Here is a 15,063-nt window from a genome sequence, read left to right as displayed (position 1 = left end):
CTGCAGAGACGAGTCCTGGCTGGATAAAGTGATGGCGGTCTGTGCTGGATGAAAGATGAAGGACTTCACCTAGAGACGTCACTGGTGAGTCAGTGTTACCTATACACTTACACTATACACTGTATACTATATACAGAGGTCCTGTGTACAATGTCACCAGTGATCACTGTATTACCTATACATTATATACAGAGCTCCTGTGTATAATGTCACCGGTGATCACTGTATTACCTGTACACAGACACTGCTTACTAATTACAGATCTCCTGTGCATAATGGCACTGATGGTGATAGTATTGTGGGTTTTTTTTGTATTACTGATCAGTATTGTAGTATTCAGTCATTGTTGGTAATATGCGGTCTGGTCATGGTGTAGCGGTATTTGTTCCTTGTATTTTATATTATTCGATCACTGTGGTGGTAATATGTCATCTGGTCATAGTGCTGTGGTATTTGTTCCTTGTATGTAGTATTATAGGTCATTTTAAAAATTGAAAAATAAATAAAAATATACCTAAATTGTATTGCATATTTTAACAAATATTTAGTAGGTTACAGTAGAGTAGGGCCCGGCCAAAAGTGTCTACCTTGTTGTGGTGGCGGCTTAAAAAATCTTTTGGCCAAAACAAAAGCTGCCTGCTATATGTGTGATCTGGTGATGGGAACTGTTAATGTGTGATTGGTGAGAAGTGGAGTTTTTCCAAGAGAGAGCGGTGGGACTGTGGACAGTTCGTGGGGTGGAGCCTGGAGGCGGGGCTGGGGTGGAGCCTGGGCGGAGTTTCAAGGGGGCCCCGAAAATTTTGCCAGTATGGGGCCCCGAAATTTCTAGTGGCAGCCCTGATAACAGTTGCTGGTATCAGACTAGCGGCGGTTTCTTCATTTCACCACTGCAGTGATGCCTTATAAATGGCTCATCCGTGTGGACGCTCCTGTAAAATCCGCGCCTGGTCCCCAGCTATCACAGTGACAGGGGGCACATGGCACTATTTGGACCATCAGCTCTGCCACCTCCTGCCCCTACCCATGCCTACCCCGGGGCCGCTCTCTGAGGACCAGTAAAGTGCGGATGACTCTCTTGGGGGGATTTTCTTCAGCTAAATTAAAAAAAACATGAGATGCGCTGCTGGTATAGACTGAAGGCAATGCCTGCTAAGATGGGAGCAGCCGTATCATTCACCTCTACCCATAGGACCATAGTGATGGTGGCGCTCTGTGGGGCTGCGGCCAGTGGGACCAGCACCGTTCACAGTAGGATTGGCTGCAGTTAGGGGTTATCCCATCTATTATCTATATAGGACAGGTGACAACGTGCTGGGAGCCCCGGGGGTGAGACCCTCCACTATGTGACTGCTGGGTCCAGCGCCCAGCTTCATCCGGCAGTCCCATAGACAATGAATAGAGCTGCGGTGCTCACCCCACCGCTCCATTTAGGGGGGGGCTCTGCTCTCGGGATCGATGAGGCCCAAGTGGTCAGACCCACAAATCGATCAGTTTCCTGTGGAGATAAGAATGACCCTTTAATGCACCCAATGTGATGGGGGTCGAGTCCTCTTAAAACTGGGGTACAGCACAGCCCAGCACTGTCACCAATAGCAACCACTCCAGCTGTCCATTACTAAGTTATATTTGTTGTAAGATGAGAGCTGGGCGCTGAGTGGTCGCCTGCCCCGGGGGCTATGGACCATCATCCACCTGTGCGCCCCCATAGCAGCAGGACTGAGCTCAGGAGCCAGCTGGGACGCGTTACTGCATTCCAAACACTAGAGGACAAGACGCTCGCAGACAGCACTTCTCCGGCGGCCGCCATTTTCTTGAAGACCATTTTACATCTGAAGCACACGGACTGCCGCGGCGTCATACGCTCCTGCACTGAGGACACCTCGTAGAGCAAACGCTATAGTGCACACTCACTGCACGAGTCGCTCACCGACATCTCGTCACCGGTGACGAAGCGGCGCTCCCACGTAAAAAAAAAATCCTTGTGACCGGTGACGTCACGGACCGGACAAACAGGAAGAGAGTGAGGAGAAGCCCAGGACGAGCTGCGGACTGACCCGGGAGGAGGTGAGTGACGGCGGCGCTGCATGCCATGGACTGGGCACATCACAGCCTGGGGGGACGCTGAGCTTTGGGGTCCTCTAGTGCTATTGCAGGCGGCTGATAGCGGCTCAGACGCTGCAGGACTACAAGTCTCAGCACTTCCTGTACTACCTCTCGTGCCTGGGTTATGCTGGGACTTGTTGTGTTCGTTTTGTCCTGTAAAGCCTGGAGTTTGGCGGACATGAGTGTGATCAAGTTCTTCTATATCGCCCCCCAAAATGTGGAGCTGTAATACCTGAGGGCGGGTGTCCCTATGACAAGTCTTCCTGTCCTGGGATCCTTCTTAGTGATGGCGGAGAGCTTCCTGTAAGCTGTTGTCCTGGTGTGACCTCTCCTTACGTTCATCATTATCAGGTTGTCGGGGGTCTGACCCCCACCGGCCGGATGTAAGCAGTGACTCCGCGCCTCCCCTGTGTAGTGGCGCTGCCAGGTACTGCAGATCGGCTCACGTTCCTGAGCGCCGGGGCTGATCCGCAGTACCTGGCAGTGGCCACTACACGTGGGGCGGAGCTGTGCAGCGCCGATGACCATTGGGTTGTCGGACCCCCACCTCTCCAGTGCTGATGACCTATCATCATCAGTGCTGTGGGCCCACAGAGCCCCTTTCATCACCTGTTTTCTTAGCGTCTGTGACTCAGAGTTTGATACTTCATCCCATCAGATCTAAGAAGCAAAGATGGATTTTTTATTTGGCCGCCGGAAAACCCCAGAGGAGATGCTGAGGCAGAATCAGAGGGCCCTGACGCGCGCCATGAGAGAGCTCGACCGAGAGCGGCAGAAACTGGAGCAACAAGAGAAGAAGATCATAGCGGACATCAAGAAGATGGCCAAGCAGGGGCAGATGGTGAGTGTGGGGGCTTGGGGGGCGCTATGTGACATGCCACAAGGGCTCGTCCATCTGATATTGGGCCGGCATACTGCATCCACGTGTGATATAGGGGCTGCTTCTGTCTCTCCCAGGACGCCGTGAAGATTATGGCCAAGGATTTGGTTCGCACTCGGCGATACGTGAAGAAGTTCATACTGATGCGGGCAAACATCCAGGCCGTGTCCTTAAAGATCCAGACCCTGAAGTCTAACAACTCCATGGCTCAGGCTATGAAAGGTGTGACCAAAGCCATGGCCACCATGAACCGACAGGTACAGCCTGACTCCACCACTACGCAGAGATACCTATGTATACACCACTAGAATATGGCTACGAGTAGCCTTCTAATTTTATTGTCTTTTGGATGGTGTTAGGTTGGCGCTCCCTACAGGGTTTTACATTTTTTTTTTTTTGTCTACGAACTTTCTTATTGTCGTATCACTAAAAGATTCAGGTTGGCTCCTAAAGCCCCGGTATTCCTACTCCCCTGCGAAGTATTGGAGGGTTAGTCCTGGTTCTCCGACTTCATGTCTTTAACGTTGCTCCTTTTCTTGTAGTTGAAGCTTCCTCAGATCCAGAAAATAATGATGGAATTCGAGAAACAGTCAGAAATCATGGACATGAAGGAGGAGATGATGAATGACGCCATTGACGATGCCATGGGCGATGAGGACGATGAAGAGGAGACGTATGTAGACTTCTCTTAAAATGTCTTTTTAGTATGGCCGATCATCTAATCCGGTAGACATAGGATTGATTGGGTTCAAAGGGAAAGTCCTCCTAAAAGTGACCTCCTGCTTTTGCATAGACATGTTTGAAGATGACAACTGTGAAGTCCATGATTAACCTCCTCTGCTCGTTTCTAAAACTATACAGAGCTCTTTGGCACGAAACCGTACATCAGTAGAATCAGACACCGTATCCTAAAGGGCCGCTACAATTATTGGAGCTTTATGATAATGTCATAGATTTTTTTCTTTTAATAGCTAAAGTTGCCACCGCGCCTTCTATAAAGGGCCAAAGTCCTCTTTGGTCTTTAAATGATTAGTGATCAGAACTCTGTGTTTATACTTATTCAAAAGGTCACTTTTGGGTGGTGTTCACGTTCTCATTTTTGGAGCTGAGGTTTTTCTTGGTGTGGGTGGTGTTACGTTTTCTAGTACTGTGATTCATTAGTGCTCTTCCCTCTGTAGCGACGCTGTGGTCTCACAAGTACTGGATGAACTGGGCCTGACCCTGACTGACGAGCTGTCCAGTGAGTATTATTCTTTTGTTGTCCTTATATCCTTGGTCAATTAAAGTGCAAATTCTTTCTGTAAGTCCAAAGCAACGGCACCAATGGATATTTCATTCTCCTGAAAGACAGGACAGGTGATGGCAGTCAGTTTAGGTGGATTGTTAGGCGATATAGCCCTCCTAGTACCTCTGACCACTTTGGGTTTTTATCACGTATAATTTTGAAGCTTCACACTCGGTCTGCTGAATAGTTTTATTGAGTGGGGAAAGTCCGTGCTGCTTTGGACTTGTACTTTGAACAGTAAATCCGTTCCGCCAAAGGCTGATTCCCCAGATGTTTGGAAGTTCAGCATGTGGTGCTTTGCAAAGGTATGAACTGACCTAGGAGAGGCCGTCCTGTAGATGTGCTCAGTTGTTACGTAGTTCCTCTTCACCCCTTGGTCAAGTGGGTCCTTATAGTTTGGAGGGCCTGAAGATCGTCCTCGTAATAGCAGTTGGCAATTGTCTGCCTTATCCATCTGGATAGAGAACTTTTTGCTACCTTTTCACCTTGGGGATAAAGGACATCAATGTCCTAAGGAGGACTAGATCCTTCAGGAGTATTAAGTAAAGGTTGGTGGAAGTTAGGGCTTTTCTCACTTGCCTTTCTGGACAGTTTTATGACCACCTGAAAAGTGGCTTTGAAGATCAGAATTTTTGTCGATTCAAGAGGTTTGAAAAGCTTTTAGCAGAACTTATCTAGGACAAGGCAGAGATCCCATCTGGGAACTGGATCTGAAGTAGTTGTAAGAATGCTCTGGGCTGCCTTGATGAACTTCTGGATGAGTGGCTCCTGGAAAAATCTTCTGTGCAGGACTACTGAAAGAGCGTATGGTACCTAATGGCATTGGGTCTAAGGCCTCCTTCCAACACTTAAATATAAAGAACTCTAGGCACGGTACACATAAAAGATTAAGTGGAGAGGGGTACCATCACCAACACTGTGCACCTATCAAATAATATGGTGGACGAATCGGAAAATAGATCAAAACACGAAGAAACAAACGACAAAAAGTCCAATAATGGGATATATATCAAAAAATTTATTAAAATATATGATAATGTGGTAGAGTGGGAACAGATACCCAAGATGGGCACTACACCAGGGACATACAAACTTCAAAAAGCAATGACAGGCATAGGTAACTAGCTAGTAAGTTAAAACAAGAATTCAACATGTGTTCATGTCTATGTATACATGCCATATATTCAGTAAAGTAAATAATCATGACCATGCTACACATACTATACCAAGCAGAGATACCAGAAGATGTGTGACTGAATAAAGTGCATTTGCATATTTACTGGGGTGGCAGGAGAATAAATGACACTAGACAGTGTTCAAAAACATCTTGTAAACAATGATCAAAATAGTGTCACCGTGGTACAACCCATATGCAATGAGATAGACATAAGGCAATAGTGAAGAAAAAAAAGCCACCTGGTATTTACCTGCTGAGGCTGGTGGGAGTCCCTGGATGTGCCTTGCCCCGACGCGCGTTTCAGGGGGTGCCTGACGAAGTATATATGCACATGCACTTTATTCAGTCACACACCCTCTGGTATCTCTGCTTGGTATAGTATGTGTAGCATGATCATGATTATTTACTTTACTGATTATATGGCATGTATACATAGACATGCACACATGTTGAATTCTTGTTTTAAATTACTATCTAGTTACCTATGCCTGTCATTGCTTTTTGAAGTTTGTATGTCCCTGGTGTAGTGCCCATCTTGGGTATCTGTTCCCACTCTACCACATTATCATATATTTTAATACATTTTTTGATATATACCCCATTATTGGACTTTTTCTCTGTTTCTTCGTGTTTTTTCTCCTTCCAACACTTGTAGGAAGTTTTGTATATCCTGTACTTTAGCAACAGAGATGATACTTGGTTTCTGGTGCATCAAGTAGAAAAACTCTTAATCATAGAGTAGGTCTATTGATGGCAGCACTTCTGGAATTGAGGGGTGCATTCACAACAGCGCATGAAAACCCCGTGCTGTTCAGAACAGAGCAGTCAGCCTCCAAGTCTCATGTAGTTGGTCCAGGTGAGGACAACATTGACCTCCCTGGGTTAAAAGAAGAAGAATGTTATATAAAGCCTCCAAAATGTCCCCTTGGTCATCATCAGAGATGTTCCCTGAGGTTTGACTAGAAGAGGTTTGACTAGAAGAGCTTCTCTGTCTCCCTCCTGCCCTCCACAAATGAACTCCATCCTGTTAGAGATGCATCTGTTGCTATCTCTGTCCACCGATGGGGAGCAAATGATCTGCCATTGCTTAGGGGCAGCCACCATCTCGTGTAGGATTTTGTCTCTCTTGAATGGAACATCATCTCGTCCATGGATTGTAGGTCTCTGTCTCATTTTCTGCTGTGACACATGCCAACTGGCCCATTCTATCGCATTGCTGGCTACTGTCAAAGTCCCAGCGTCCTCCACATCTGATGAAGGGACAGTGATCTGAGTAATAATCTGATTTCTGACAGCCAGAAGTCTCGTCAAGGGAAGCGATATTGACATGTCCTTGGTATTCAAGGCAAGCCCAAGAAAACAACCCTCCTGGGATTTGAAAATGTAGGACATTCCCCAATTGATCATCTATTAAAATATAAAATATCAGAAAGTATTCAAATACCATTCTTCGATAGATAGAAAGGGTCACTTGGGATGGAGTCTTCATCAGCCAATCTCCTAAACATGGCAGTCTGGATATACTCCTCTCTCTCTAAGCCCAGCTATAGTTGCAGCGACAACATTTGTGAAAGCCTGAAGGGCAGATCAAATTTATGAATGGCATTGAGGTGAACTGGAGACATTAAGCTGCCTCTCACCCAGACTGCAATGCGGAGATATCTACATTGATCCAGATGGAAATATGCAGGAAAGCTTCCTTGAGATCTGTTGTAGCCATATAATTCCTTTCCTGATTCATTCCATGCGGAACCTCTTCTTGATAAACTGGTTTAGAAACCTCAGATCTTCTGTGGTTTTCCACCTGCCCTGGGAACAAGGAAAACCTTGGAGTATGCTTCGATTCCTCTCGTATACGGGAATTTGTTCCAGGACCTTCATCTTGATAACTCCTAAGATTCTTCTTGAAGGTGCTGCTTTACAAGAGATGCTCTTGGGATGGAGAGAAATCTTTGAGGAGGAAGCAACAACAATTCTATATGATAACCATCCCTTATGATGTCTAGAGCCCAGAGATCCTTTACCATTCTTTGTCATTGGTGGTAGAAGTGAGGTAAACTCCAACACCCTGTTTCCCACTGTGGGGTCAGAAATCCTTCTTGTTGGCTAACGAGGGGTCCTGGACGCATCCGCTGACGCATGCTGGAAAATCCTTTGGACGTTCCAACCCCTTCTTGATGTTGGGGCTCACTCTAGCTTACTGGTGGCTCAGTCTGGCTTTTCTGTTTGGGCCACACACCTATGTCTCGTATCTTGGAACATCTGTCTGATATTAAGGAGAAGTTCCTCCCATCAGTGCATTTAGCTGTACCCCATAGAGATGGCCCGGCTGATATTCCATAGTGAAGAGGGCATCCTTAGAAGGAACATCTGCACTCCATGGTGCTCTGGAGCGAGTGGCAATCACAACCATTCGACAGCATCGTTACATAGAAAATTAGATGCTGACGCCACCTGTGTGTAACACTTCAAAATATCATCATCCCTGCGTACTCCTTTATCGGGGTCTTCCATCTGGACACCTAACGTCTTTTTCTATTGTGTATGATGCTTTGGCTTATGTAGAGGCAGGCAAATGGCATCTTTGTAAGGCCCTTTCACACATCAGTTTTTTGCTGTCAGTCACAATCCGTTGAATTTTTAATAAAAACCTGATCCGACGACTGATGCCGCCGGATCCGTTTTATTCTCATAGACTTGTATTAGCGACGGATTGCCTCAGTTTTCATCCGTTATTCGCCGGATCCGTCGAAAATTGTTTGTCCGGCAGCTGGAGACAATGTCGAAATCGTCCGTCCATTGTTTCCTAGAATGTAAGCCTATGGCAACAAATTCCGTGTTTTTTTTTTTTTTTTTGTTTTGTTTTTGTTTTTTTTTTGGAAATTTTTGTGTCAGTATACCAGCATGCTCTTTGCACTATAATCTTTTCAATGTGCAGTGACAGTGCGCTCCCTTGCCTGTTCTAAGGACGTGAGCCAGAAAGAGAGCGCACTGTCACTGCACATTGGAAATGAGAGAGCAAGGTCTTCAGAGAGAACATTGACCAGCCCCTGAAACGGGATGTACGTATATAAAAATCTATGGTGGAAATCATATAGCTATAATGTAATAATCAAATACCTTCCATCTATATGGACCCATATAGACAGAAATTTACAAAAAAGTACCGTAGATAAAAATAAAAGAAAGCTACTGCCCAACACTGACATTTTAGTCTGTCACCAAGTTGATCTCTTTCCCAGTGGTGTTCCAACAGCCGGACCCCATTGTACCCCACCCCCATATAGTATTGTGCATGCTGTATTCTATAGACACTTACAATTCTTTCCATCTTGCAGATCTTCCCTCCACCGGAGGTTCCCTCAGCGTAGCCGGAGCCAAGAAAGGAGAGCCCACAGCCGCTCTAGCCGACGCGGATGCAGATCTGGAGGAGCGGTTGAACAATCTGCGACGGGATTAACATGTCTGACCCTGCACTACAGACTCTGGGTTTTATCTTTTATTTTATTTTCTGCGTTGTACATGGGAGTGTAGGTTAAATGTGTGGAGCCTCGTACACTGAGAGCATTAGGATGGCTGGATTGCAGACAGCGTGTGTCTGGAGCAGAGTCTCCAGTCCCTGGCCATTAGCTGCCCCTGATTCTGCTCCCGTCCGTGCAGTAGTATCCGGACAAAGAAGACTGTTGTGATTTTATATTATTCCCTCTTGTGTTGCCGAGTTCTCGTTCTCATGTTCCTGTCTCTATTCCGCTGTCATACAGGGCACCCGGTGTCGATTTCTGTAAATAAAACTCATCTGAGAACCAACGCCTTTTCTAGCACCCCCTCTGTGTCCCTCCAGCGCAAAATGGAGAATTACCGTTTTGATGGAAGGAAATAGGTTTATACACAATTGGGCTTTGTATCAATGTAGTCTGGAGAAATGTTAGCAACCAATCCACAGCTGATTTTCCCATGGTGGTTTAGAACGTACACATAGAATAAAAAAATGCAGTTTTATCGTTTATACACCGAGTTAAAGGGGGTTGTACGGGACTTTGATATTGATGACTTACCTTGAAGATGGGTCATCAATATCTGATGATGTGGCACTTGGCTCCCCGCCGATCAGCTGTTCCCGGAGACGGCGGTGGCTGGGTGTTATGAGTTGTGGAGCTCCATCGATGGATTAGTACCTGCGGCCGGGTACTGCAGATTCACCCCCTATTGGAATCAGTAGGGGGCCGATGTGTGCAGTACCTGGCCGCGGACAGTGTGCGTTTGATGGAGCTTTGCTTTGCTCCTCATCGGTCGCCACCAGCATCGTGAACAGCTGATCGGCGGTGTGCTAGATCTCAGATATTGACCTATCCTTAAGGTAGGGCATAAGTATAAAAGTCCCGGCCCACCCCTTTAATGCTATGCATAAGTATCTATGTATATACCATGCACATAGGAGGAGCGGTCACATGAAAGGAAATGCCAGGCACAGAAAAGTCCGTCATATTTCCAAGGCTGCGTATAAGTGTAGGACCTTTAACCAGATGATGTGTCCGCAGTCCGTCTTCTCCTGTCTCCCTCTTACTATTCCCACATGAAGCCGCCACCCGAATCTCTTGATAATTATTGCCCAGCCTGGCATCCATCAGTCCTGCAGGTTCTTACAAAGATTGTAATTCTTGCTATTTTTATGATTATCGGTTTGCATTGTGTCTAATAAAAGCTGATTTATTGCGGCTGCTGGGTACATGTGGAGTGGTGATACTGTGTCTGTGCCCAGGCTCCATATGGACCAGGTCCCATAAACGCCCGCACTCCTGTAGGTTAATGGAAAGATTTTCTTAGGGCATATTCACGTGCGGCAAATTAGTTGCAGAAATTTTTGCAACAGAAAAATGGGGTAGTTTGGAGAAAAGCGCATGGGTTTTTGTTGGCCTCCTTTAGATGAATGTAACAGAAGTTTCTGCCATCTGTAACTTTTTTAAAGGGGTTTTCCTTTGTATAAAATTGCAATGGGAGTAACCCTTTTAAACTTAAAGTGCTTATAAAAATCAAGGAATTTGCAGTTGTCTTATTCCAGCTTGGCCTGTTCTTCCTAAATTTGTACTGCTCCTTGCTAAGAAGCCTGGCCGCTGCGCAGGGCTTACAAGCTCTTTGATTGCGAGCTGGCCATCCTCAGGGCAGTGCTTTCAATCTATAGGCGACACGTATCATACCTGGTGGCTTTGCCAACAATCACGTAGACTCTGGATTAGTGCTTTCTCTTTCTCTGTTATAGGTCATAGTTTACCAAAACCCCTTGGGAGGCTGTAATCAATAAACGCATCCACAATATGTTCCCGTACCCTTATTTTTGTCATGTTCATTGCTGCCAAGCCATCACTTCAGCCTGGAGACAATCAGGCCTTGACTTCTTGGTATATGATTGATGATAAATTCTCACCTATATCATCCAATAAGGGAGATAAAGTAGAGTAAATGTGGTCACTGTGTGCAGAATAAAGTAACCAGACTCCTTAACAAGTCCCATCCATTATATAGGGTCAGGCTTCCTCTCCCTAAATGACAGCAAGCTGCCCAGTAAGTGACATGTCGCTGACATCAGGGTATCTTCCCATACATCATGCTGCTATCGGATTACATAGCAAACAACATGCTGACGGATTCCCTTTATAGAGACCTCTCCCCCTATCCAGTCTGCCTATTATGAAGGCTTTCTGCAGTTCATCTGGGCAGGACTGTGTCCTCATCTTGTGTGTGGATATAATAGACGTCTGCTTCCATTGTGACTCATGGACTCGTGACTACTGTGAGGTGAGCAGTGGTTGCGTCACCTGGAGGGTACGGGCCGGGCTCCGTCATTACCTGGGTCAGGTGTCTGCTGGAAATGAGGTCATGAACCTGACGGTGTCGAGCGATAAGTGACAGGAAATGTATAAATCTAATTATACAGACCTCATGGTAATGTGGTTTAGCCCCTGTACCACTAAGGCTGCCGTCACACTATCAGTATTTGGTCAGTATTTGGAGCCAAAACCAGGAGTGGGTGATAAATCCAGAAGTGGTGCATATGTTTCTATTATACTTTTCCTCTAATTGTTCCACTCCTGGTTTTGGCTCAGGAATACTGATGTAAAATACTGACCAAATACTGCTAGTGTGACGGCAGCCTAAGAGGTGTAGATGATGAGCGGCAGTCAGGCGGGGCTGCAGTCCGTGCCCCGACAGGATTTACTAATGTTCTCCCACAATATAATGACTTATATATGTTAGTTACTACCCATAGAGGTGCTATGAGCAGATGAGCGCGCTGTGCTTCTTTCTCACTTTACTGCTTAGTCAAAAGTGAGCGGTTCTGCATTGCCCAGCATGTTTCTAATAGTATTTTTTTTCGATCGAAAAACTACATTTCCCAGAATGCTTGTCCTACATCTCCTCCCCGCTGCTGCTTCCACACCGTGTCCTACCTCTCCTCCGTTCTGCTGTTTCCACACCTCCTGCACCTTGTCCTACCTCTCCTCCCCGCTGCTGTTTCCACACCTGCACCCTGTGTCCTACCTCTCCTCTATTCTGCTGTTTCCACACCTCCTGCACCTTGTCCTACCTCTCCTCACCGGTTTCCACACCTTCTGCACCCTGTGTCCTACCTCTCCTCACCGGTTTCCACACCTTCTGCACCCTGTGTCCTACCTCTCCTCACCGGTTTCCACACCTTCTGCACCCTGTGTCCTACCTCTCCTCACCTGTTTCCACACCTTCTGCACCCTGTGTCCTACCTCTCCTCACAGGTTTCCACACCTTCTGCACCCTGTGTCCTACCTCTCCTCGCCTGTTTCCACACCTTCTGCACCCTGTGTCCTACCTCTCCTCGCCTGTTTCCACACCTTCTGCACCCTGTGTCCTACCTCTCCTCGCCTGTTTCCACACCTTCTGCACCCTGTGTCCTACCTCTCCTCGCCTGTTTCCACACCTTCTGCACCCTGTGTCCTACCTCTCCTCGCCTGTTTCCACACCTTCTGCACCCTGTGTCCTACCTCTCCTCGCCGGTTTCCACACCTTCTGCACCCTGTGTCCTACCTCTCCCCGCTGCTGTTTCCACACCTGCACCCTGTGTCCTACCTCTCCTCGCCTGTTTCCACACCTTCTGCACCCTGTGTCCTACCTCTCCTCGCCTGTTTCCACACCTTCTGCACCATGTCCTACCTCTTCTCCCGGCTGCTGTTTCCACACATCTCGCACCCTGTGTCCTACCTCTCCCCGCTGCTGTCTCACACCTTCCACACCGTGTCCAACCTCTCCTCCCCACTGCTGTTTCCACACCTCCTGCACCCTGTGTCCAACCTCTCTGCTGCTGTTTCCACACCTCCTGCACCCTGTGTCCAACCTCTCTGCTGCTGTTTCCACACCTCCTGCACCCTGTGTCCTATCTCTCCTTGTCTGTTTCCAAATTTTTAGCTGTGTTTCACAGTACCGGTAAAATCAGAGATTTCAGAAATCTCATGCACACACATTGGGTTTTTTTCCTGACTGTTTTGCCAAAGAGCTTGACTAACTGCATTTTAAAAAAATATGCTTGTTTCAGCGTTTTTCAGCATTTTTCACCCATTGAAAGCAATGGATATTGCAAAAATGCTGCAAAAACTAGGCAAAAAACACAGGTATTATGTTTTACTGTGTTTTGGGTGCAAAAATCTGATGAAGTTGAATCATATTTTTATGCACTTTATCAGCCAGCATGCACAAGAGACAAATGTACCATGACAAAACCACAGTTAAAAAAAAAACTGTTTTTTTGTAAGCGGGGATTTAAAAAAAAAAAATCCACAATAAAAACGCAATGTGTGAACATGGCCTATTTAATTAGGTTTATGGAATGCATTTGGGCATGTTAAGAATTTTGGTAATATTAAACAATTAGCATTGTCTTTCATCGGGAAGGAACAACTCGGTGAAATACCTGGCTATTTATTGCTTGCGTTGAGAAACACGTGATGGTGTCTCCGCGGCTTTTCTACATGCATTTGCCTATTTCCCATAAGGGATGGGGGCAGTGTTCTGGATCACTGCGTTGAGAAACACGTGATGGTGTCTCCGCGGTGTTGGATGTTTTGATCTCCCCGAGGTCATTCATCCTTATGTTTATAGTCCTTTTACTAGGCACTGCTCCTAATAGCCAGTTTCCTACTCCACACTGATGAGGGGCAAATACCCCGAAACAGCTGTCTGTGGATGGATACCATGTTTTGGCATAGATGGTTTTCCTTTTTGGATGCTCCCCTTCCCGTGGTTGTTCCTTCCCGGTGAAAGACCTGGCTATTTATGGCTTGCGTTGAGAAACACGTGATGGTGTCTCCGCGGTTTTTCTACATGCATTAATTTATTATCCACCTAACACCGCACAATACTTTGAAGTGCTGTGGCCGGGACCCCTAGAAAACCTATATAGGGAATTACTCAACTAGTAATAATTACGGTATGCTCATTTACTCCACCTGCAGAACATAGAGTGCAGCTCTGGGATATAAGCTGCTCTGCTTACCCAGCCAGCTCTTTATTACAATTCAGACTCACAGTAAATGTAAGTGAAAATGTATCCTCAGTGCTGTACTGAACTGAGGATCTTCAACAGTAATGTTGTCTTTTTTAACCAATTTTGTAGTCAAAATTGAAAAAATTATTTTGAAACAGTCTGGATAAATCTACTGTTTTGTCTATACAGCTTCTAAGCAGATCGTTCAGTGGCTAGTGAAAGTATTCACCCCCATGACATATTTTTTGTTTTGCTGCCTCAAACAACAAATAGGACAAAATAACGGAAGGCTTCAGTTTGCATAGCTATTCACCCCCTAAAGTCAGTACTTTGTAGAGCCTCCCTTTGTTGCAGTCACAGCTGCAAGTTGCTTTGGATGAGTCCATATGCGCTTTCCACATCTGGCCACTGGGATTTTTGCCCGTTGGTCAAAGTAAGGCAGGAGTCACCCTAGCGTATGGCATCGTATGCGAGAGCATCGGGTGCGATATGCTAATGACCCTCGGCTCCTGCTCTACTGCGAGCAGGAGCCGAGTGTCATACATCTGTGCTCTGAGCCTCTCGCAGAGAACGGATCGGAGCTCAGCTGCGGAGGAGGCGGAAAAATTAATTTCTCCATCTCCTCTATTGCTGGGGTCAGCGTGTATCGCACATCACTCGGATGATATCTGAGTGATGTGCGTAGTCTCACTCGCACCCATAGGCTTATATGGATGCAAGTGAGACGAGACTCGGCCGAGCGTTGGTAACAATCGCAGCATGCTACGATTTCACTCGCACGTAGAAAACGGCCGGGGGGAAAAAATGGTGAAGTGAGCTGCCCCATAGATGAATACTGGTCCGAGTGCTATGTAATTTTTTATTTATCGCTTAGCACTCGTCCGTATTATACGTTAGTGTGACTCCTGCCTTTAAACTACTCCAGCTCCTTCAAGTTAGATGGTTTCCTCTGGTGACCAGCTATCTTCAAGTCTGACCGCATTCACAATTGGATTATGGTCTGGGCTTTGACTAGGCCATTCCAAAACATTTATACGTTTCCCCTTAAATCATTTGAGTGTTGCTGCAGCAGTATGCTTTGGGTCATTGTCTTGTTGGAAGGCGAACCT

The 15,063-nt window shown here is 46.4% G+C and overlaps 1 protein-coding gene across 1 annotated transcript; it reads left to right on the top strand.

Moving 5' to 3' along the window:
* Window positions 1-1,815: 1,815 nt before the first annotated feature.
* On the top strand, window positions 1,816-10,758 carry CHMP2A (charged multivesicular body protein 2A). The gene is made up of 6 exons (XM_069742113.1): window positions 1,816-2,064; window positions 2,762-2,944; window positions 3,061-3,240; window positions 3,526-3,656; window positions 4,162-4,223; window positions 8,784-10,758. Exons 2-6 carry the CDS (start codon window positions 2,777-2,779, stop codon window positions 8,903-8,905), a joined length of 663 nt encoding a protein of 220 aa, XP_069598214.1. The 5' UTR covers window positions 1,816-2,064; window positions 2,762-2,776; the 3' UTR covers window positions 8,906-10,758.
* The last annotated feature ends 4,305 nt before the right edge of the window (window positions 10,759-15,063 follow it).

This window comes from Ranitomeya imitator, chromosome 10 (assembly GCF_032444005.1).
Source record: "Ranitomeya imitator isolate aRanImi1 chromosome 10, aRanImi1.pri, whole genome shotgun sequence".
In the NCBI taxonomy this organism is placed as follows: domain Eukaryota; kingdom Metazoa; phylum Chordata; class Amphibia; order Anura; family Dendrobatidae; genus Ranitomeya; species Ranitomeya imitator.
Note: the sequence above shows the minus strand (reverse complement) of the source record. Positions and strands in the feature narration are given on the sequence as shown.

Excerpts from the sequence above, each read along its gene's own strand:
- CHMP2A (XM_069742113.1), top strand. The coding sequence starts at position 2,777 with ATGGATTTTTTATTTGGCCGCCGGAAAACCCCAGAGGAGATGCTGAGG. Across the intron at positions 3,241-3,525 it reads TGGCCACCATGAACCGACAG|TTGAAGCTTCCTCAGATCCA; the intron begins GTACAGCCTGAC and ends CTTTTCTTGTAG. Across the intron at positions 3,657-4,161 it reads GAGGACGATGAAGAGGAGAC|CGACGCTGTGGTCTCACAAG; the intron begins GTATGTAGACTT and ends TTCCCTCTGTAG.